The sequence below is a fragment of the Mustelus asterias genome, chromosome 15 (assembly GCF_964213995.1).
Source record: "Mustelus asterias chromosome 15, sMusAst1.hap1.1, whole genome shotgun sequence".
NCBI lineage: Eukaryota > Metazoa > Chordata > Chondrichthyes > Carcharhiniformes > Triakidae > Mustelus > Mustelus asterias.
In genome coordinates, this window is record NC_135815.1 from 10,000,630 (window position 1) to 10,025,305 (window position 24,676).

A 24,676-nucleotide genomic window follows, 5' to 3' on the forward strand; every position below is an offset into this window, starting at 1 on the left:
TATTTAAAAAAACAGGGGCAAGAATGAGAGGGCTATTTTCGAAAGACAGAAAGGCTTATAAAACACTTTTCAGGATAACTGGACATCTCAAAGTGCTTTAGTCAATGGAGTACATTTGAAGTGTAGTCCCTGTTGTAATTTAGGAAACATGGAAGCCGATTTGCACACAGCAAGCTCCCACAAACAGCAATATGATAATGAGCAGGTAATCTGTTTTATGATGTTGATTAGGGGATAAATATTGCACAGAGCTCAGGAGCGAACTCTCCTGTTCTTCTTTGAAATAGTGCAATGAGATCTTTTACATCAGTTGGGAGGTGATGTCCTAGTGGTATTATCGCTGGACTATTAATCCAGAAACTCAGCTAATATAAAGCTAGATAAAGCTCGGCACAACATCGTGGGCCGAAGGGCCTGTTCTGTGCTGTACTGTTCTATGTTCTATGTTCTAATATTCTGGGGACCTCGATTTGAATCCCACCACGGCAGATGGTGGAATTTGAATGAAATTTTAAAAATCTGGAAGTAAGAATCTACTGATGATCATGAAACCATTGTCTAATGTCAGAAAATCCCAGCTGTCCTTTCAGGAAGGCAATCTGCTGTCCTTAACTGGTCTGGCCTACATGTGACTCCAGAGCCACAGAACTGTGGTTGATTCTCACGTGCCCTCCGAAATGGCCGAGCAAGTTCAAGAGCAACCAGTGATGGGCAATAAATGCTGGCCAGCCAGCATCGCCCATGTCCCATGAATAAATTTTTTAAAAATCCAAGTAGGGAGATGAGGCCTCGGTTAATGTCTTATCCAACTGTGCAGCACTCCCTCAGCACTGCACCGGAGTGACAACTTTGGTTTTTGCACTCAAGCTCTGAACTGTAATGTGTCCAGGTTGGGCGAAGAGATAACTGTCCAGGTTTCCCATCACTGAGTGACAAGTTTTTCTGTAAGTATGGAAGCTTAGTGAGGACAGGATGTAGCTTGTATACATTGTTCTTGTTTGCTAAAACTGCCAGAACTCATATATGAATAGTGTGCATTTGGGCGAGGCAGAGCAGGGTGATTTCTACCTGTGGAACCATATTCCAATGAGGATGGGGACACCTGCAGGGGAGCAGGAGGAAAAGAGGAAAAATTGGCGAAGGAAACATCCTTTGGGCAGGATTTTCCAGCGCTCACCCCAAAACCAGAAAATCCCACCCGAAGTCAACGGACATTTGCACGGTCCACCCGCCCCGCCCACCCGCTACGATTCCCGTGGTGGGTGGGACGGGAAAATTCCCCTCTTTATGTTTTTTCTCTTTATCCTTTCCTTCTGACTTCATTTGTCCATCCATCAGGTTCAAATTTAGGACAATAGATTGTTGTAAGAAATAAGAAATGTTCTGTGGGATGAGGTTAATTCTATAGTTCTTTGTTAATATGTGCTGGGAAATGAACAGTCTACAGAAAGCATGGATGATGTAATGTACAATTTGAAAATATGCTTTTGCCGACTGGCTAGATTTCAGAAGACTACAGTGCTGCATGATCAATTTATCATACAGCTGGAAAGCTTCAGTTAGAAAAACCTTTGAGACCTTTAAAAAAAAAATAGCAAAAAAAAAAGTATTTAAGAGAGGTATGAGAAAATGCATTTCTATTCATTTAGGTCTGTACAAAGGGACGAGTTGGAAGATGGCAGCAACATCTGTGGTGTAAGCATTTCACACGAGAGAGAAGAGCAAGTCTTTTTGCAGAAGGAATCCTTCATCATGACCAGACAATAAACTCCAGGCCAGATTTGTCAGGTGAAGGTATGTCTGAGGTTATACTGATAGCCGACAGTTTTGGAAGCACCTTCAAACCACAATCAGACTGTGAAAAATGTACAATTAATACCCGTAAATGACAATGAGTAGAGGAATAATGCGCTGGAGCAGCAGCAGCTGCAGACCTGTAAATAACCCTTGGCAAAGTGCTAAAATTCTGGCGTCTGGCAATAAAATTTAAAGTCAAGATATATTTAACTTTTTAAACTGTCAGGCAAGTTGATAATACATTATATTTTATCCTGAGACACTTATTGCACAAGGAATAGCAAGCTCTAAGTGCTAACTGGCAACTCCTTCGCTAAGTAGGGGCCTAAAAAATCTCTAAGAGGAAGAATGCTCATTTTGATTCTGTGCATAATACCATGCACTCAATGGCAAGCTGACTCCAGCACTTGGTCTCCTCCTCCAGGCAAGTGGCAAAGAAAGGGTCTACCCAACACCAACTATGTGATATCCTTGGCAACCTACCTGAAAGCAAACCTCGCAAGATCCTTGTAGATGGACAGCTTACAATGGAAACAGATTCACTTTAAAAGAAGGAAAAGTTGTTGGCCAGAATTCTGCGGCTGTTCAAGCCGGTGGGATTCTCTGATCCTGCCAGTAGCGCACCCCCACCTGCGGGTTTCCCACCAGCGTGGGGTGACGTCAATGGGAATTCCCATTAACAGCAGTGGGACCAGGGAATCCTGCCGCTAGCAAACAACACTACCTCCCGCTGGTGGGAAACGCGTGCTGGGAGGCCGGAGAATCTCACCCATGGTATTTGAGCTATCCCGATGGCTCATTTTGATTAAGATTTTATGAATAAATTTCATTAAACAGGCCACAGCATTTAACCAATTAACGGCATGCAAGATATCCTAAATGCAGGTAATGGAGACCAAATCTTCATTCTTGTGAAATTAATTGAATAAATAAAGTTGGAATGAATACAAGCAGGTAAAATTGAAAATTTGGACTTACTAAAATAGAGTGTTAATTGTATCAATCGAAGTTAAGCATATACAGGTGAAGGGCACTGATTGGATGGTTACCTGAGCGCATAAAAAGAGACACTTACCGACACAGGAGTAGAGTTGGGAGATGTACACCTGTGATTCACTCTGTGAATACATTTATTCCAGGTAAAGACTGGCTTATGTGTTTTCTCCTGTCATCAACTGACTATCTAGTGTATAATATAGAGGGCCACAGAAGAATGGAGAAAGCTACAGCAATGATGGTAATGGAACGTTGTCCTTCCACATCATTTGCAGGGTACCACACACCGTTTGCACCAGACAGGAGGGTTCAAAAATCACCTCAATGACTCACTTTCACTTACAGCTTGGGAGCACATACACAATACGAAACAACTAGACCGGGGCACCTTTAAAGCCCACAGAGGAATTACCATCGTAGGCAATTAATTGTTTTTGTTCATGTTAACACAACACAAGGTGTCACTTCCTGAGCAGCAGGAAGAATAAAGATGCCCTACCAAATATACCTTTGTCCAGTGCCTTCATTGTACCCTACTCTCTCAACTAGCACCCCTGGGAAATCCACCCAGCTAGATGTATGTAGTTCGGATTAGTGTTCCTTGCAAGATGAGACATGGCACACGGGGACAGGAGAAATCAGAGATATGAGCAGGTTCTGGCAGTGGGGATTGGAGGCTCTGTGGAAGTCTCCTCGAAGGACCTGAGCCTTGGCAAACTTAATGTTAGATTCCAAAAATATGTTCTGTGTGAATATCAAAAAAATTTTAATGCAACTCAGTGTTACCTGGATTGTGCCTCAGTGTCAGGAACATGTGCATCAATTATTTCTAATAGAGGGGCATCTAGGCCAGTCTTAAATCCCACGCAAGCATTTAGCCATGGTTTGTCAGACTTTGGGGACCATTTGGAAAGAACAAGAGTAACCAGCTTTCAGGTCTACAGGATTTAATGAATACCATCACATCTAAATCTTCCTGCTGATTAGTGGAAATTCTTTCCACAAAGCCACTTGGCTGCAGAACTTACAACTCAGTGTGATGGCTGAGTGCTTCTTTTTGTTGTCATTTCCATCCCCAACTGCAAAACAATTCCTTTATTCCATTTGTGAATAAAACAACAAGTTTATTCCTTGTCAAAACTATCCATAAATAACTGAAATTTCTGCTCCACTTTTAACCGTTGCCAATGTTGTTCAACTTCTGAGACAAAAATATATACTTCATAAAACATAACAGACTGTTTAGCATAGACAAATACTATAATTTTATCTTGTTTACATGATATCTTAAACCAGTGTGTTAAATTGCAGCTTATGGCTCACTGAACATTATCCATAACTGCATACGCCATTGCATTTCACCACTGTAATTTTCAGAAATGAATGCCTACAGTAGTAATAAAAGCAAGACAACTGGCAATGTCCCTTACTGGTTATGTCGCATTGATAGAACTTGGGTTCTTAACCAACTTTGGCTACAGTCACATAGGCAACTTAATAAAATTCTCAGCAGAGAAAGGTAGTTTAATGTATATAGCTGGTTTTAATTCCACCTTTTAATTTTGCACTCAATCATAGATCAGAGAATCAATCATACAGCACCAAAAGATGCCAATTGCTGCACTGTGTTTAAGACAATGGCTTGCAGCAAAGTTTGCAGCACTTGCTGTTCACTTCACTGGGGCTGCCCACAATGTTTTGCGGTCTTTTGAGCAGAGATTTGCTCTAATTCAGTCTTTTACAGGGCATTTGTAGTGATTGTAAACAGGACAAGCCAAAGAGAGTCTTTCCAACCAATCAGGCTGAAGTAAGCTCACTGGAAGAAGCAAGGTCTAAACCAAGGAGTATAAAGCAGCGCATATAAATGACATTTAAATCAGATTCTGAAAGTAAACAAAGAGTGGAGAGATAAACGTGGTGTAGAGAGGGAGAGAAAAATTAAATCTCTAACATTTCTTAACCTCTGAGGGAATAAGAATCCACGCATATAAAATTTAATTTTGCTCCAATAAATTAGTTAAACAGGATTTCCCTTTCACAAAACCATGTTGACTCTGCCTGATTACCTTGAATTTATCTAAGTGCCCAGTTATAACATCTTTAATAATAGCCTCTAGCATTTTCCCTATGACTGATGTTAAGCTAACTGGCTTGTGGTCTCCTGCTTTCTGTCTTCCTCCTTTCTTAGAATCATAGAATCCCTACAGCGTAGAAGGAGGCCATTCAGCCCATCGAGCCTGCACCAACAACAATACCACCCCATCCCTGTAACCCCACACATTTACCCTGCTAATCCCCCTGACACTAAGGAGCAATTTAGCACGGCCAATCAACCAAACCTGCACATCTTTGGAGTGTGGGAGGAAACCGGAGCACCCGGAGGAAATTCATGCAGACACAAGGAGAACGTGCAAACTCCACACAGTGACCCAAGCCGTGAATCGAACCCGGGTCCCTGGCACTGTGAGGCAGCAGTGCTAACCACTGTGCCACCCATACATTCTTGAACAAAGGAGTAACATTTGCTACTTTCCAAACGAATAGAACCTTCCTCATTCTGGTGAATTTTGGAAAATTAAAATTACCGCAGCAACCAACTGTCTGACTAGCCACTTCTTTTAAGACCCTAGGATGAAATCCATCAGAACCGGGGACTTGTCAACCCAGAGTTTTAACATTTTGCTAAGTACCACTTATCTGTTGATTGTAGTTTTTGAGTTCCTCCCTCCCTTTCAATCCCTGGTTTATAACTTTTTTTGGGACATTACTTGTTTCCTCTAGTGAAGACTGATGCAAAATTCCTAATCAATTCATCTGCCATCTCCTTATTTTCCATTATTAACTCCCGAGATTCAGTTTCTTTGACTTTGTGAACTCTTTTCTTTTTTTTAATATCTGTAGAAACTCTATCTGTGTTTATATTTCTAACTTGCTTTCTCTCATACTCTATTTTTCCCTCCTTGTTAATCTTTTAGTCATACTTTGCTGTTTTTTTATATTCTGTCCAATTTCCTGACCTGTCACCCATCTTTGTGCAATTATTTGCTTTTTCTTTAAGTTTGATATTATCTTTAATTATTTGAGTTAATCACAGATGTTGAGTCCTCCCCTTGGACTTTTTCTCACTCACTGGAATGTATCTATTCAGCGTATTCTGAAATATTCCCTTAAATGTCTGCCACTACATCTCCACTGATCTATCCTGCAACCTAAATTGCCAGTTCATTTTTGCTAGCTCTATTTTCATGCCCTCATAATTGCCCTGATTTATATTTAAAATACTAGTCTTAGACCCACTCCTCTCTCCCTTAAACTGAATGTAAAATTCAATCACATTATGAGCACTCCTACCAAGGGGCGCCTTCATTATGAGGTCATTAATTAATCCTATTTCATTGCACAATACCAGGTCCAATATAACCTGTTCCCTGGCTGGCTCCATAACATGCTAAACTAAGAAAAAAATCCCCAAAACATTCTATGAATTTGTCATCTACACTACCCTAATCCATCTGATTATTCCAGTCAATGTGTAGATTAAAATCCCCATGATATTTGCTGTACCTTCCCGCTATTTCTTCTCTGATAGCCCATCCTACTGATTACTATTAGGAGCCTATACACCACACTCCACAAGCGGCTTCTTGCCTTTACCATTTTTTATCTCTACTCAAACCACTTCCATAAACTGGTTTCATGAACTTAGGTCATCCCTCTCTATTGTGCCAAAATCATCTTTAATTAATAGGTCCACCCCTCTGTTGTTTCCTAACTTCCTAAAAATCACATACCCTTTAATATTTAGGTCCCAAACTATGCTATCCATTCAGGCGCCGAACCTTAAGTTTCGTCTGTTTATTGTTTTTGAAACCTCCAGTTCTATCTGTTAATTTAATCTTAGATTGGTACTCCCTGTTCCTCCCTGCCATGGTCTATTTATCAATTTCCACATTAATGCTTTCCTCTCTTCCCTTGCCTCTACTCTTTGCTATACCACATCTGCCCACACTTGATCCCTTACCCCCACTATTTAGTTTAAAACCCTCTCTACATCCTTAGTTAAGCGATTTACAAGAATATTGGTCCCAGCTTGGTTCAGGTGCAGACCATTCCAAAGGTATAACCCCAGCTTTCCCCTAAACTAGCGCCAGTGTGCCACAAGCTGGAATCCAGTTCATACACACCAGTCTTTTTGAGGTACATATTCATCTCTCTAATTTTACATACACGACGGAAACTTTTCTTATTATCTCCTTTCCCTGAAGGAGAGTAAGAACCGATTCCGTACAGAAATAGAATGAAAAGCACCATGAAAATTGCAAATCCTTTTTTGTTGATTTCGTTTTGCTCTCCCCCTTGAATGGCTTCCTGTACCGTGGTGCCATGGTCAGATTAGTCATCCAGTTTGCAGCCCCCACTCTCATTCAAGCCAACTGAGAGAATCTCAAATCTATTGGACAATTGCAGAGGCCGGCAATTCTTTTGATTTGATTTATTATTGTCACATGTATTAGTATACAGTGAAAAGTATTGTTTCTCGCGTACTATACAAAGCATACATTCATAGAGAAGGAAAGGAGAGAGGTGCAGAATGTAGTGTTACAGTCATAGCTAAGGTGTAGAGAAAGATCAACTTAATGTGAGGTAGGTCCATTCAAAAGCAGCAGGGAAGAAGCTGTTACTGAGTCAGTTGGTACGTGACCTGAGATTTTTTCGATCTTTTTCCTGACGCAAGAAGGTGGAAGAGAGAATGTCCGGGGTACATGCGGTCTTTAATTATGCTGGCTGCTTTGCTGAGGCAGTGGGAAGAGTAGACAGTGCCATGGATGGGAGGCTGGTTTGCGTGATGGATTGGGCTACATTCACGACCTTTTGTAGTTTCCTGCCGTCTTGGGCAGAGCAGGAGCCATACCAAGCTGTGGTACAACCAGAAAGAATGCTTTCTATGGTGCATCTGTAAAAGTTGGTGAGAATCATAGCTGACATGCCAAATTTCCTTAGACTTCTGAGAAAGTAGAGGCGTTGGTGAGCTTTAACTACAGTGTCGGCATGGGGGGACCAGGACAGGTTGTTGGTGATCTGGACACCTAAAAACCTTAAGCTTTTGACCTTTTCTACTTCGTTCCCGTTGATGTAGACAGGGGCGTGCTCTCCACTACGCTTCCTGAAGTCGATGACAATCTCCTTCATTTTGTTGACATTGAGGGAGCGATTATTGTTGGCACACCAGTTCAACAGTTTCTCTATCTCATTCCTGTACTCTGTCTCGTCATTGTTTAAGAACTGACCCACTACACTGGTGTCGTTAGCAAACTTGAAAACCGAGTTGGAGGGGAATTTTGTCACACCCGCTGGACCACTTTACCTGCCTCACTCGCAGGCATCCCCTCCTGTCCTTGACTAGTGACCAAATCAGAAGACCCTATCCCAAGTGATGTGACTGCTTCCAGGTAAAAAGCATCCAGCTAAGCTAACTTCCACCCACTCCCCCATCCCCAGTTGATGTGTTGCAGTGTCTGCAGCTCAGCCTCCAGCTCAATGACTCTGAGCAAAAGGCATTGAGCCACAAACACTGCAGACAGATTTGCCCTGGATCACATCGGCAATCAGGTGCCTCACATGCTGCAGCCATGACACATCATCTGTCTTGCCAACCTTAACATGTTTTAATTAATTACTTAATTAGATCGTTGACTTATTTATATAAAGACAAAATACCACGGATGCTGGAATCTGAAACAAAAACAGAAAATGCTGGAAAATCTCAGCAGGTCTGACAGCATCTGCGGAGAGAGAATAGAGCCAATGTTTCAATTCAGGATGACTCTTCGTCAGACAAGAAATTAGTTTAGCGGGACAGGAACAGGCTGGCACAATGGGTCTACCAGGGCAGTCCTGGTTGTGGATTTTGGGAAGTAGGTAGAAGTGGGCTGTCCGGGGTTGGAAGACTATGGAGGCTGGGGTTGGAAGCTGATGGAGGGAAGATCGTGATGTGGAGATGCCGGCGTTGGACTGGGGTGAATACAGTAAGAAGTCTCACAACACCAGGTTAAAGTCCAACAGGTTTATTTGGTAGCAAATACCATAAGCTTTCGGAGCGCTGCTCCTTCGTCAGATGGAGTGGAAATGTGCTCTCAAACAGTGCACAGAGACACAAAATCAAGTTACAGAATACTAATTAGAATGCGAATCCCTACAGCCAGCCAGGTCTTAAAGGTACAGACAATGTGGGTGGAGGGAGCATTAAACACAGGTTAAAGAGATGTGTATTGTCTCCAGACAGAACAGCTAGTGAGATTCTGCAAGTCCAGGGGGCAAGCTGTGGGGGTTACTGATAATGTGACATAAATCCAACATGCCGGTTTAGGCCGTCCTCATGAGTGCGTCCTCATGTTTCCGCACACATGAGGACGGCCTAAACCGGGATGTTGGATTTATGTCACATTATCAGTAACCCCCACAGCTTGCCCCCTGGACTTGCAGAATCTCACTAGCTGTTCTGTCTGGAGACAATACACATCTCTTTAACCTGTGTTTAATGCTCCCTCCACCCACATTGTCTGTACCTTTAAGACCTGGCTGCCTGTAGGGATTCGCATTCTAATTAGTATTCTGTAGCTTGATTTTGTGTCTCTGTGCACTGTTTGAGAGCACATTTCTACTCCATCTGACGAAGGAGCAGTGCTTCGAAAGCTTATGGTATTTGCTACCAAATAAACCTGTTGGACTTTAACCTGGTGTTGTGAGACTTCTTACTGGAGGGAAGATCTCCAGAGGAGATGAGGCAAGTGACAGTCCCAAGAAATTAGTTCAGTGGGGCAGGAACACTCTGCCGAAGGGTCAACCTGACTCGAAAGTTTGGCTCTTTCCCCATTGTATTCTCTTTCCATTGACTTAGCTATGTTGATATTTTAAATGTTTTATCAATTTTACCACCAGTTTGTATACCTATTTCAAAGCTTAGGACTGGAACAGACCTTAACCTCTTACCAGATACTCACCAAACAGTTCGCTCCTTTCCCTATGGTGGAATAAGAGCCAATTCCTTACGGGAATCATAGAAATCATAGAATCATAGAAACATAGAAACCCTACAGTGCAGAAGGAGGCCATTCGGCCCATCGAGTCTGCACCGACCACAATCCCACCCAGGCCCTACCCCCACATATTTACCCGCTAATCCCTCTAACCTACGCATCCCAGGACTCTAAGGGGCAATTTTTAACCTGGCCAATCAACCTAACCCGCACATCTTCGGACTGTGGGAGGAAACCGGAGCACCCGGAGGAAACCCACGCAGACATGAGGAGAATGTGCAAACTCCACACAGACAGTGACCCGAGCCGGGAATCGAACCCGGGACCCTGGAGCTGTGAAGCAGCAGTGCTAACCACTGTGCTACCGTGCCGCCTATTTCCTATTCCAGATTGCATCATTTTCAATTTCTCCATGTCAGAATGTCCCTCGGAATGTACCACTAATGTTCCCCTTCAATATCTAATTTCCACTACAGGCTTTCACATACCTACATATTTTAATCAGCGGTACCTGTTGTGGTTCTGGGAGGGATGGCAAAGTGAGAACAGAAATGTGGGAAATATGGTGCAAGAAGTCTCACAACACCAGGTTAAAGTCAGGAATAGCGTGAAAAGCACAATATTAATGCAAGACTTTTTTGTTGTTGATTCTACCATCAGCAAATGGCCCATCACACTGAGGTATAAAAATGAAGCCCGTGTGTCAATAGGAACTCAGTCAAACTCAAAAGTAATTTTTCTTTAAAATTTACATGACTTGTTTGTGCCAAACGAAAGGGGAATATTATGGCTTTCTGCAAACTTGGCAGTGACTTTGTCTGCTGTTCTAAGATTAGTTCTGGACCCTGGGGAGTGAGAAATTCAAGGCCAAAGCTGAACTACTTCAGAGGGGAGAAATAAATTGTACAATCTTGCAGCGATCATTTGCAGCCAGCTACCTCTAGTGCATAAATGCACCCATTCTAGAATCACAGGAAGATTTCCATTTCTGCCATTTGCCACACTTTGCAGTATTTAACAAAGTGACTGTGTTTGATGTTGAAAAATGTAAACTATGCCAGGATGTTGCTCTATTACTAATGGTTTTCTTAGAACCCTTCTAATAATGTACTGACTCCACTTGCCATGGCCTATGGTGAGCCAGGGAATAGTGCCCTGCAGGAGGTAAGTGACGGATATATATATATGAAAAAACATAATGAATTGGTCACTTCATCCAACTTACAGCAAAGGCCAAGAGCCAATACCACCCACGAAAAGCAAAGTTGCCAAACTTAAAGAAAAATTAACTGTGAGAAAATTCAAAGCAATATAAACTGACACAAAGATAAGAAACGATATTAACTGCAAATGCTTAACTTATTGGAATTCAAGTTCAAGATGTCAATAGACACTTAAAATCCCCTTGATGTTCTCCCACCAAATACATTCGTGAACAATTTAGCTTTGTATTAAAGAAGACGCAGTCTTAATAGCTCAGTGAAATATGAGCCTGATGCATCTCTAAAGAATATTACAAAACCCACTTCACACAGTGAATCTGATGTTTCATTCAAATTTCTAAGATTTTATGAAAGTGAGTGCAGTGATTCCTGCCTCTGGCAAATTTCCTATTCCAGATTGCATCATTTTCAATTTCTCCATGTCAGAATGTCCCTCGGAATGTACCACTAATGTTCCCCTTCAATATCTGGATTTCCACTACAGGCTTTCACATACCTACATATTTTAATCAGCGGTACCTGTTGTGGTTCTGGGAGGGATGGCAAAGTGAGAACAGAAATGTGGGAAATATGGTGCAAGAAGTCTCACAACACCAGGTTAAAGTCCAACAGGTTTATTTGGTAGCAAAAGCCACTAGCTTTCGGAGCGCTGCCCATTCGTCAGGTGAGTGGGAGTTCTGTTCACAAACAGGGCGTATAAAGACACAAATGGATGAATGAACATCGCTCGACAATCACCAGGCAAGAGTGTTCTCTTCCTGTGGGGGAGCACTTCAGCGGTCACGGGCATTCGCCTCTGATCTTCGGGTAAGCGTTCTCCAAGGCGGCCTTCACGACACACGACAGCACAGAGTCACTGAGCAGAGACTGATAGCCAAGTTCCGCACACATGAGAACGGCCTCAACCGGGATCTTGGGTTCATGTCACACTATCTGTAACCCCCACGACTTGCCTGGACTTGCAAAATCTCACTAACTGTCCTGTCTGGAGACAATACACATCTCTTTAACCTGTGCTTAACGCTCTCTCCACTCACATTGTCTGTACCTTTAAGACTTGATTACCTGTAAAGACTCGCATTCCAATCATTATTTTGTAAATTGTGTTTGTGTCTTTATATGCCCTGTTTGTGAACAGAACTCCCGCTCACCTGACGAAGGAGCAGCGCTCCGAAAGCTAGTGGCTTTTGCTACCAAATGAACCTGTTGGACTTTAACCTGGTGTTGTGAGACTTCTTACTGTGTTTACCCCAGTCCAACGCCGGCATCTCCACATCAGGAAATATGGCGCACAGGCTTGAGGACCTGTCAAACACGCCGGGGTGGCCGGGAGCGGGGGGGATCTCAGTTGAGGAAATATGACACTTCAGAAACCCGCTGCTGAAGGTTGCAACATGTTACTCTGCCAAGATGCTGACTCTATTCTAAAGAGAAATCTATCATGAGGTCTAAACACAGCCTCCTACATTGCAGACAGGATTGATGCATCACTAATGAGGAAAGGTCATAATGTTAACTAAATTGGAAACTGCAGGGATCTAAGTGCTTTAATGGCAATTGCATTTGTGAAAGATAAAACTCAGTTCTCACATGCATAAGAAGGTTGTCTGCTGGGATATAATTCTAAGCTCCCTGCATAAATCGTTGAAAAGGGAGAGATCCTTGAAGGAACCTTCTGTTCTAATAAAACTGCAAAGTGCTATTATAGCCACTTTCCACAGACATACACATTTAGATTTAGGACATTCTGTTAAACACTTGATCCCGACTCAGTAAGACAAATTCCCCAACCTGCCATTAAATACCAAGTACACGTGGCATCATTTTAAGTGATTTGGATTCCAAAAAGATGGGGAAGTTTGTGATGGGTCCAAAGATCTCAACGTACAGAATGGGATAGTGACTGAGACGGTAAAATACAAACAATAGGTTTTGCTCACTAGCCGAAGGGTTTTAGATATATTTTGGGTATAATGACAATAGCAACTTCCTGTAAGTTGATGACCTGCGCTGAGGTGATCAGCTCTGCGTTCAGCATTGTCCAGTGTGGCACAGAGCCCCACTCTGGCATGTAAGTCTCTCCTGCATTACTGCAGAGGAAGATGGTGACTGTCAAGGTGGCCTCTGTTTTCTTTCGCAGTCAGCTGAACTTTTCATTTTTGCTCGCCTTTTCGAATGCCCTTCCAAACAGTCAGCCTCCAGAACTCACGGCCGTCAGTGACCGTCTCCCAGTTGTCAGTGCCAATGTCCATCATCTTCATATCTCGCTTGCATGTGTCCTTGTAGCAGAGATATGGATGCCCAGCAGGATGTGAGCCAGTGACCAATTCATTGTACAGAAGATCTTTGGGTATACACTCGCCATCATCCAACAAACATGGCTGAGCCAGCACAGACATCTCTGGCTCATAGCAATGAGTGCTTGCTGATGGAATTAGCACACTTCAGGACTGCTGAGTTGGTGAACTTGTCCTGCTATAAAGATGCCATGGGTATGTCTGAAACAGCGAAAGTGGAAACTATTCGGCCCTTTCTCCTGTCAGCAATACGCTGTCCAGATCTCACCATTGTAGACAAGTGCTGAGGACTCAGAGTTTGGTTTTCTCAGTCAGGTTGCTGTTGTTCCACACTCTCTAACACAGCATAGACAAAACAGCTGCAATTTCTGCAATGTATTTGTTGATTTCAGGATTGAGTGACAGATCCCTAGGCTGGAATTTTCCAGCCGTTCACACCGGTGGATCTTCCTGTCCCGTCGACGGGGCATCCCCGCCGCTGGTTTCCCGATGGCAAGGGGTGTACTCAATGGGAAACCCTGTCGACAATGGTGGGACCAGAAGATCCTGCTGCCAGAAAATGCTGGGCCTCCTCAGCTGCCAGGAACACGTGGTGGGTAGAGCAGAAAATCCTGCCCCTGGTGTTTGTGGGGCCTAACCTTTCACAAGTATTCCTCTAACATTTGGTGTGAATCAAAATTATTTGCAATCTTTGTTAAAGCTCCATCTTAAAAATTGGTTAATTATTTTGACTGCAAATGTCTTTCCCTTAAGAAGGAAATTGTAAACTAAAATTACTACCGACATGAAGTAGCGGAATCACAAAATTGTTACAGCACAGGAGGTGACCATTCGGTCCATCATGTCTGTGTGGGCTCTCAGTTGGAGCAATATTCTTAAGGCCTTAACCTTGCATAAACTTCCTTTTCAAGTAACAACCTAATTTATTTTTGAATGCCTCGATTTAACCTACCTCCACCACACAGAATCATAGAATCCTTACAGTGCAGAAGGAGACCATTCATTTTATTGAGTCTGCACTGACTGTCTGACTGATGTCCTCTTCCCCAGACCCTCTCCCCCACACCCTCTCCCCTGCCCTATCCCCATAGCCCCATACATTTACTGTGGCTAATCCATCTAACCTATACATTTTTGGAAACTAAGGAGCAATTTAGCATGACCAATCCACCCAATCTACACATCTTTGGACTGTGGGAGGAAACTGGAACACTCAGAGAAAACCCACGCAGACACAGGGAGAACGCGCAGACTCCGCACAGACAGTCACCCGAGGCCAGAATTGAACCCAGGTCCCTGGCGTTGTGAGGCAGCAGTGCTACCCACCGTGCCACCCTAATAGATTAAATAAATGGGCAGAAATGTGGCAAATGGATTTCAATATGGGAAGGATGTCCAAAGATTAGGTGGATTGGCCATAACAATTCCATTTCTACAAAGTCTCATCAAAAATGACATCCTTACATTTGGGTCCACGATGAATGCAGTTTTTATATGCTCTGCTCATCATGATGTTGGTGTATACATTTCAGTGGCACACATTTTCTGAAATCTAATATCCTGAAATCTAGTGTCCCAAGACGAGTAGGTTAGATAGATTAGCCATTAGCCTCAAAAGCAGCTGGGGGATGGGTAATAAATGCTGGCCTTGCAAGTGATAGACATACCCTGTGAATGAATAAATCAGAAATACCTGTGGAGTACGCTGACTGGATGCCTGTAACTGGAGAAAAGAGGTGGTTATAATTCTGTGGTCACACATACCGCCAAGCCATGATAACCTGGTGCAGTTCACCAGATTAGAGCTATCCAATGTCACAATACCATGGCTGCCAGTAAGGTAAGCTGGGGGGGAAAGGGCAGGGTGGTGATCACAGTGGGGTTATCCCAGGGTGGCAGTGAACATTTTTGTGCAGGCTGGAGGAGCATTCCACAAAAACAGTTTCATGCACACCTTCGGGAGCCTCTTTTGATCGGCTTATTGCCCTGCCTGCACTGCAACTGCTCTGCCTGCACAGAACACACAGTTCCAACTTAAAATCATCAGACCTCAATCTGTACTGCCTGAAACTGACAGGTAATTTGTAGCACCTTGAGGCCACTTTCAAAATGGTTTGTTTGGGCTTCCAGTTCAACTCCCTTCCCCACCTAGTGGCGCACTAAGGTAGACTTTCATTTGTTTCCATGGCTAGTAATTCCTGGAACAGGTCGCTAGTCTGGCTCTAAGGGCTTATAACTTGAGGGGCGCTGCTTCACAGCAAGTGTGGCTGATCAGGAGTCTCTCCCGCTCCTCCCGCCAGCCACTGGCATTTTGGAAAGATCTGCAGATTGACACTCAACCTGTTTGACTGTTTTATGAACGCACCTTCCCTGGCCATCAAGTCCTGGGATGGGATATGAACCCGGAGCTTCTGGCCCAGAGGCAGGGACACTACCCGCTCCACCACGAGACTTTCATGCATTGGATTTAATGAAGTTTGACCCATTTTGATGGTGATACCAGGTAATCCAAATTAAAATCGCCTCCATGCAACAAGCTCTCTCTAAGGGAATGTTTTTAATATAAAGAAGATTAAGAAGCAGACTAACTAATTTGAATCATAAAGTTGTGAATGGATGGAGTGAATTGAGTCACATTCAAAAATATTAATTCCTCCAAAGTAAATCTTGAATTTCATTGCTCTTTTTGAGCGATTGTGACAAATGAAAATTCATTTGGCTGGTCCAAATCTCCGGGCAATTCTTTTGTAAATTTATTTTTAAACTATTTTTACATTGACAATATTTCTGAAATGATTCAGCTTCCACTGAGGATCTCCCTTTCCAACACTGATTTACTCTTACAAATTATATCAAGACAAGGTAAGCAAAATCGATGGCCAGCTATTTAAGTTTACGTTTGTCCAAAAATAGAACTGTCTTATGTTCAACATTCCTCAAATTTGTAATGCAGGGCGGTCAGAGCCTCAGACTCAGAAAGAATGTGTTGCTTTTGTCTCCTTCCCAAAGAGAATACATCTAATGTGCTTGGGCTGAAACCCTATATGTGAAGAAAAACCCTCCAACTGAGAGAAAGATGCGATGGTTTTAATAAAACGAACTAGTTCAAAGGATGAAGAAAAATGTGCATTGAAGCATGTTCAAGGCTGAGATAGATGGATTTTTGAACTATCGGGGAGTCAAGGGTTATGGGGAACAGACGGGAAAGTAGAGTTGAGGCCAAGAACACATCAGCCATGATCTATTGAATGGTGGAACAGGCTCGAGGGGCTGAATGGCCTACTCCTGCTCTTATTTCTTATGCTATCATTTTAAAAAAATTAATTCGTGGGACATGAGCGTTGCTGGCTGGCCAGCATTTATCATCATGTGAGATGTGAATGATCGGACAGTGTAGGGAATTTGAGCTAAAGCCAGAAGAACCATAAAATCTATTTAAAAAGTGTGAGGATGGGGGAAGTTCAATGTTGTACGAAAGGTAAACATTGTTAAGGTGAAAAAACTCGCGCAATAAAGAAGACAGTGATGTAGCAACTTAAGATCTGATGAAAAAGCAAGTAATATATTTCTTAAAATTTAATTCGGTGAGATTCAAACCCAGGTCCCCAGAACATTAGCTGAGTTTCTGGATTAATAGTCTAGCGATAATACCACTAGGCCATCGCCTCCTTAATTTGTCACATGTACTGATGCACATAACACATTATTTTGGTTGCCGCTGCTATATCACTTGACCGTGGAATCATTTATTACCTGACTGATTTTTAAAAAGCCTCAATCATGAATTTTAACAAAACGCATGCACGTCAGTTTGGAGCAAAGTTAATTTCTTAATATGGCATTCCTTTGCACGGCATGTAAATTGAGGGGGGGGGGCGGGTGTGGGGGGATGGCAGGAGTGGGGAGGGGGAAATGATTTCCTCTGGTCGCCATTTCTAATAATAATAAATGCATTATTTTTGAACTGGAGGAAATCATCCCCTTAGAAGCTGATAAGATCAGTCTGTTCCCTGGGAGCGCTGCATTTTTTCCAGATACAGGAAATCCCTGGGGGTGGGCATTACTTTGATTTGCACTATCTTAAAGGATGGTGCTGCTTCAAAGTGCACTTCATTCCTGATGTGAAGACATGAACTGCATTCGATAGGGAAAAAAAAATAAGATACCGTTGAGTAAATGAAAGCTTGTGAAATAAAATTTTGAGGTTATATAACTCACCCGGCTAATTTAGAAAAAACATGCTTATCTTCAAAATATGTCTCAATTTCTTCATTCCTTAATTCAATCAAGGTACTATAAATTTTCTTCTTAGCTCCACTGTTCATCCATGTGTACTGGTTCCTCATGTCCAGATTTTAAGTCTGTAATCTTTTCCACCAGTTGCATGCCTAGAATGCCACTTCCATTGATTTATCACCTAGTTTATGTCAAGTCTGTTCTTTGAAATTTCATCTACTGTGCAATTGAGAAATTAATTGCCCACATTTCAAATTTATTTTTGAAATCCTATCATTCCTTCGGCATAGAAGCAAGCCAAAGTTAATGCATGGTTTACTCACAAAAATATTCAACTGCCCTCAGTAAGGATGAATTATGGCACTCAGTATACACTATAATGATCAATTCCAATGAAAAGTGCATGGGGAATCCACCCTGCAACAGCTTTGGATACTTGGCTGAAAGAAAATCGGCACAGGTACAAGGTAAAGATTCACATATTGCAACATCCTGTCATTTTCCAGGATGGATGAGGCCAGTCTGAAGGAGTGCTTTTCCTCCCTTGATCTTGTGTAATAAAAAGATCAAAGTGCTAAAAATATTACATTCCATCAAGCACAAACACCAAAAGCCTGACCAAATGGGTAGTTAGTCACATGCATGGTTGATATATCAACAGCTATTATGCTTAAACTGAAACTATTACAACACTCTTCCATTTCTCACAAAACGCCATGGTGCAAAAAACATAAGTAGGCAATTGTAAAAAGCCCATTTGACTCATTTCCCACCAGCTCACAGTGTTTAATTCCCACTGGGATGACAATTCTGTGTTCAATACATGTCTGTGCTATTTTCAAAAGTATAGATGCAGGTGAGGAAAATCGTTTGCTATACCTTGGCTTATCCACCCACAACCTCCCCTGTCCTCTACTTCCTGTGTGAAGAAGATACTCATCCGGAGATTAGCTTTCAGTATTTTGAACTTGTGCCCTTGGAACCTATTATCAAGGTTTCTCCTGAAGTAGAGTTCATTGAATCATAGAATCCCTACAGTACAGAAGGAGGCCATTCGGCCCATCGAGCCTGTACCGACCACAATCCCACCCAGGCCCTACTCCCGTAACCCCATGCATTTACTCTAGTTAGTCCCACTGACACTAAGGGGCAATTTAGCATGGCCAATCCACTTAACCCGCACATCTTTGGATTGTGGAAGGAAACCGGAGCACCCGGAGCACACGTAGACACAGGGAGAATATGCAAACTCCACACAGACAGTGACTCAAGGCTGGAATTGAACCCGGGACCCTGGTGCTGTGAGGCAGCAGTGCTAACCACTGTGCCACCATGCTGCCCACCGTTCTGAATCTATATTTTCTATACCGTTTACTAGTTTAGATAATACTCAATAAGTTGCCTCTCAGCCACCTTCTGAGTCAGAATCTTCTGGTACCTTGTGTTCGGGTGGGTGAAATTTGGAAAGTTGCATGTTGGGTTGACCCCCCCCCGCCCCCCACCCCCCCTCTCTCCCTCCCCCCCGGCTGCATTCTTGAAATTAGTCTGTATTTATCCATTGCAGTGGGGTCTTGCAAACGGTACATGGTTCTCCTGCTGTGTCCACTCCCTGTCGGATGAGAGGAGACGGCTTCACAGCTGGAGACTGCAGGCTCATCACTTCTAAGTCTATCAAAAGGTTCACTGGCAGTTGCTGACCGTGGGCGGCACGGCGGCACAGGGGTTAGCACTGCTGCCTCACAGCACCAGAGACCTGGGTTCGATTCCTGGCTTGGGTCACTGTGTAGGGTGTGCACATTCTCCCCGTGTATGCATGGGGTTTCCTCCGGGTGCTCCAGTTTCCTCCCACAGTCTGAAAGACGTGCTGGTTAGGTGCATTGGCCATGCTAAATTCTCTATCAGTGTACCCGAACAGGTGCCGGAGTGTGGTGACTAGGGGATTTTCACAGTAACGTCATTGTGGTGTTAATGTAAGCTGACTTGTGACAGTAATAAATAAACTTAAACAAATCACAGCCTTGCCACTGAGTGCTAAAGTCAGGGAGGCAGATGTCTTTAATGGTCATATCCAGCAAACCTCTCATCCACTTCCCTGGTCCAGATGGAGGCTGCAGTGTCAATCCTTGATTCTTTTTAATGTTATGGAGAATCCAGTCCTGACATTCTCAAATGTTAGCACAACTCCTTCACTTCCATTTTTGCAGTTAAATAATGCCACGGCAAAGCCTGACACTGTGATAAAATCATGGGTGGATCGCCTATACTTTATATATTGCTCCCAAATCCTCAGCAACTGGATGACACACTGTTTTATGACAGAACATAATACAGCTCCGAGTAACATATCCCAAGCCCACAGCCTCTGCCACATCAAAGGATTGTTGGGTCAAAATTCTGCAACTCCTACCTGACAGCACCGTGGGAGTACCTACACTGCACCAACATGGTTCAAGGCTGAGGTTCACCACCACCTTCTCAACAGCAACTAGGGGTGGGCCTGGGTAAGACACTCTGTCAGAGAGTGGGTGCAGACACGATGGCCTCCTTCTGCACTGTAGAGATTCTATGAATTACAAGCTGGTCCAACGCCCACATCCCCAAGAATAAATATATAGAATATATCATTCCACAGCACATATTGATATAGCCTTCCCCTTAAAAGGCCAGAAAGGCTACACCTAAACACAGCTCAGTCTCAGAGTTTAATTGTCAGTGAATGTTCCTGTGTGTGATCAACTGTGTTTGTGACTGACCATGCCCGTTTTGATCGCACGTTTCATAAAATCCCTACAGTGCAGAAGGAGGCCATTCGGCCCATCGAGACTGCACCAACGGCAATCCCCCACCTAGGCATTATCCCCGTAACATCACGTATTTACCCTGCTAATCCCCCTGACTAAAGGGGCAATTTAGCATGGCCAACCCACTTAGCCCGCACATCTTTGAACTGTGGGAGGAAACCAGAGCACCCGGAGGAAACCCATGCAGACACGGGGAGAACGTGCTAACTCCACACAGTCACCCAGGGCTGGAATTGAACCCAGAGTCTCTGGCGCTGTGAGGCAGCAGTGCTAACCACTGTGCCACCGTGCTGTCGCCATTCACTCCCAACATTTTTGTACAATGAGCAGCTCTGATTTACTCATGATACCTCCGCACCTATTTCCTTCCTCTTCATGGTTTGACTGGAGCAGTGTTGAGTGCAGCTAACCAGAAAACTCAGCTTGACCATGACTATGTGTTCCTCTTTCTCCCTTACCCAAAACCACCCATCCCTGAATTGAGAATTACAGTCCACCAGCAAAGAAAAGCCAGTGTTGGAAATAGTGATCTGGCATTAATTCGCTTTTACATGCAGACAACTGTTTTCATGGCGGTAAAGTTGGCATGAAAGTCACCAGCGATTGAAAGATCACCTCCCCATCCCCCACTCATTTTCAGATACAATGAGGAAAGTGATTCATTTTAATTTCCAAAAATCATTGCCAGTAAAATTACATCATGATGTCAAAATTGGTTTTGAATGCTTTGTTACATGACAGGTGCAACATAAAATGTAAGGCCCAGATTTTCACTCCCGGGTCGGGTGCCCAGGGAGAATTCCCACGTCTGCAAACCTGACCTTTATAAATGGCCGCCCCTATAGTCTTGATTTTCGTTCTGGGGGAGGGCGGGCTGGATTAGAATTCAGGCCCGTCGCCTCAGAATGAGTGCAGAGGTTGCTAGGTGTAGAGAGGGGCTGGGCAAAAGGCCTGTCTCTGTGCTCTGGCAATTGGTCGAATTGAATAAATAAAAGATTAAAACAAAAACAGCCACATAGCCCTCATGCCGACCATGCCAAGTTATGCTAATCCATGCTCCTTTACTCACTCTCTGTGGTCCCTTGTACCCCTATGCCCAACAACCGCGTTGCCCCCTATAGGCAACTCATGCCAACCCATGCCCCACCACCACCCTTTGCCCTTAACCCCCATGTCAACTCACCTAGTATACTTTGACAGATCTTTGACACCTTGACAGCTCTTTAACAGCTTGACAGTTCTATGTGACAGCTTGCTAGTACTTTTGATGACAGTTTGATGGTTAGTTGACAGCTAGATAGTTCTTTGACATTTCTTTGACAGCTTGACAGTTCTATGTGACAGCTTGCTCGTACTTTTCATGACAGTTTGATGGTTAGTTGACAGCTAGATAGTTCTTGGACATTTCCTTGACAGCTTGACAGTTTTTTGATAGCTTGATAATTATTTGACAGTGCTCTGACAGCTGTGACAGTTCTTTGGCAGCTGTGACAGTTCTTTGGCAGCTGTGACAGTTCTTTGACAATATTGGCAGTTCTTTGACAGTTCTCTAACAGCTTGATAGTGCTTTGACAATTTTGACAGTTCTAATGAGTTGATGTGTTTTTTTACACACAAACATGTTTACTTTTGCCAATTTCAAAGGGTGTTTAACCACTCAAAGGGCAGCTTACCTCTCCAGAAGGGTTATCCAAATAATTCCAAGTTGAGACCAGCTCTTCTCTATGGTCTAAACTACACACTCCGCGTTTCACGCTCCTGGCTGACCAAAATCCCATTTCAGTGGAGTCAGTGGGTGGTTTAAATGGCCAGTTGCCTCCGTAAACCATACACGTGTGAACCCTAGCCCAAATTCAGTTCCACCCCCGCAAAATTGGAATTGCTGTGTTTGGGGGCAGGACTTAGAATTTCGGGGCTTGTCTGCAATTATCGCAATGGCAGAGAGGCTCTCCATCGTGGTGAAAACCTGCACCCGTTTCCGTTGCAATGCAATTGTGGAGACATAGTTCCTTAGATGAATGATGGACATGATTACAGTGGGTTAGCTGTGTAAACAGTACGACGCTGAAGCATTTCGGATTGATGTAAAGCTCTACTTACACATTTGTCTTCAGATCCTGTGGCCAAGAATCTCCCACAGGGACTCAGGGCAATCCTGCAGGGATGGCAACGATTGTGGTGCCCTTCATACCGACGCACAGATCTGAAATAATATCACGTACTGTCAATGGATTGCTCTAGTTTGACAAACATTTCATTCGAGGTTACAATTCTGCTCTTGATCTGTTGAGAATTAACTTTTCTCAGTAATTATGACACAAAGACACTTCCTGTGAGGTGATTACTGGAAAAGTTTAGAAGTGCAATTTACAGCCAAGCAGACTTTTATTTTCCCCCATTAATACTTTGTAACTTCTTGACTAGGAAGTTGCACCACCTCCATCTCCTGCACCTTCATGTTCACAGCTAGAATGGAGGTTCTCTCAATTTTCCATAATATTCCCAAAAGCTGAAACAGAAGGGGCTGACCTTTGCCAGCTCTGCCTGGACAGGGTTGGAGAGAGGGTGAGGCCTGAGAAAATAGAGGGGTGTTGCATTGGAATGACTCCCCGACACATTCTCGCCTGCGGGGGACTTTGCCAGGGACCGGTTATATACAGAATTGGTGACCCACTCCATGGAGGCAGGCAGCCAGTTAATGCAATTAAAGCTCTAATTAGGAGTCAATTTATGATAATGCCCTTATTTTCCCACTGTCTAAGTGCCCACGCTTCCTCCACACCGCCCCCCAACCCCCCGCCCCCATCACCAAGGGCAGTATTCTCCCGCCACGTCTTTGCTAGTTCGTTGACAGCTTGATAGTTATTCAACACAAGATAGTTCTTTGACAGCTTTGATAATTCTTTGCCAGCTTGACAGTTTTTTGACAGCATCATAGTTACTTGGCGACTTTGATAGTTCTCCAACAGCTTGACATCTCTTTGACAGCTGTGACAGCTGTCAAAGAATGGCCCACCAGTGGCCGGCAGTGGGATTTTCTGGTCCCGCCGTTGTCAACAGGTTGAATTCACCCCCTGTCACCAGAAAACCCGCGGCAGAGCTTTGCCATCAGCGGGACCAGAAGATCCCGAACGCCTGGAAAATTCTAGCCATAGTGCAGAGGCCACCAGTTCAATCAGGGTGGTCTCCCGGTGGCAGATTGGGTAACCATAGGAGCCAAAGACTACATGCGCTCAGTGATGGGTTCACAGGAATGATATGCCACAACCGCAGCTGTCACTACTGTTGCCAGAAGGCAACCCCTCCACCCAGGAGGTTCTACCAGCTTCAGGCCTCTTTATCTAATGGCTTAATTGCAGGCAATCAAGGTCACCTTAATGTTGAGGCGCCCCTCATGCCAGCCTGCCTGCCTCAGCAGTGCCCACCTCTCCCAGCGGGGCTGCTGGCCTGATATCACTGCAAGCCCACTGAGTGGTTTTGAACCTCAAGGACACTTGCTCTCCACTCCATTTCTCCATCCTTAAAAGGGTGGCTAACGTATAGGGAGCCAACTAGCAGGCTGCCTCCTGGAAGGTTGGGCCAGCAGGTGAGAAAATGACACGAGCAGGCTTGGGACCCCATAAGGATACAAAATTGGGATCCAAGCACCCTCTGGAAACTTCAACCCAAGCTAATCAGGAAGGAAAATGATTGCCATCCCAATCCCAAAATGATTAAATGCTGGAAATGCACACTAACTTTGACAGCATTTAAAAAGTGCAAAGATGAGCTAAGAATTAACAAGAGTTTACCAAAGGAAAAAAGCTGAATGATGCACAAACATAAGCATCTGTAACCCTGCAACCAGAAGGGAGGGAGGGAGGGGAGTGACCAGGAAAGAGGGAGGGAACAACTGGAAATGGTAAGTTGGCACACGTGATATTGCAAGGCCATGGATTTCTAAAACCTCAGGATTCTCCTGGAGGAACTCACAAGTTTCAGAGTGCAAGAAAGAAACACCCACTCAGTGGCAGCCACATGCACATGAGAGAGTTAAGGTGGGAAGGTGCTGTCCATTTTAATATGTGGGACTTTGATCTCTACTGACTCTGTCTACACTTCCCGCTGCCTTCGAAAAGCAGCCAGCATAATCAAGGACCCCACGCACCCCAGACACACTCTCTTCCACCTTCTTCCGCCGGGAAAAAGATACAGAGTCTGCGATCACATATCAACCGACTCAATAACAGCTTCTTCCCTATTGCCATCAGACTTTTAAATGGACCTACCTTATATTAAGCTGATCTTTT

The 24,676-nt window shown here is 43.8% G+C and overlaps 1 protein-coding gene across 1 annotated transcript in view; it reads right to left on the minus strand.

Annotated features, from left to right (window-relative positions):
* The window catches only part of wdr27 (WD repeat domain 27), a 411,108-nt gene that overhangs the window by 207,733 nt on the left and 178,699 nt on the right, over positions 1–24,676 (minus strand). Inside the window, exon 23 of the mRNA XM_078230640.1 lies at positions 22,488–22,590. Coding sequence (XP_078086766.1) covers positions 22,488–22,590 — 103 coding nt within the window. The remainder of the gene's footprint in view (positions 1–22,487; positions 22,591–24,676) is intronic.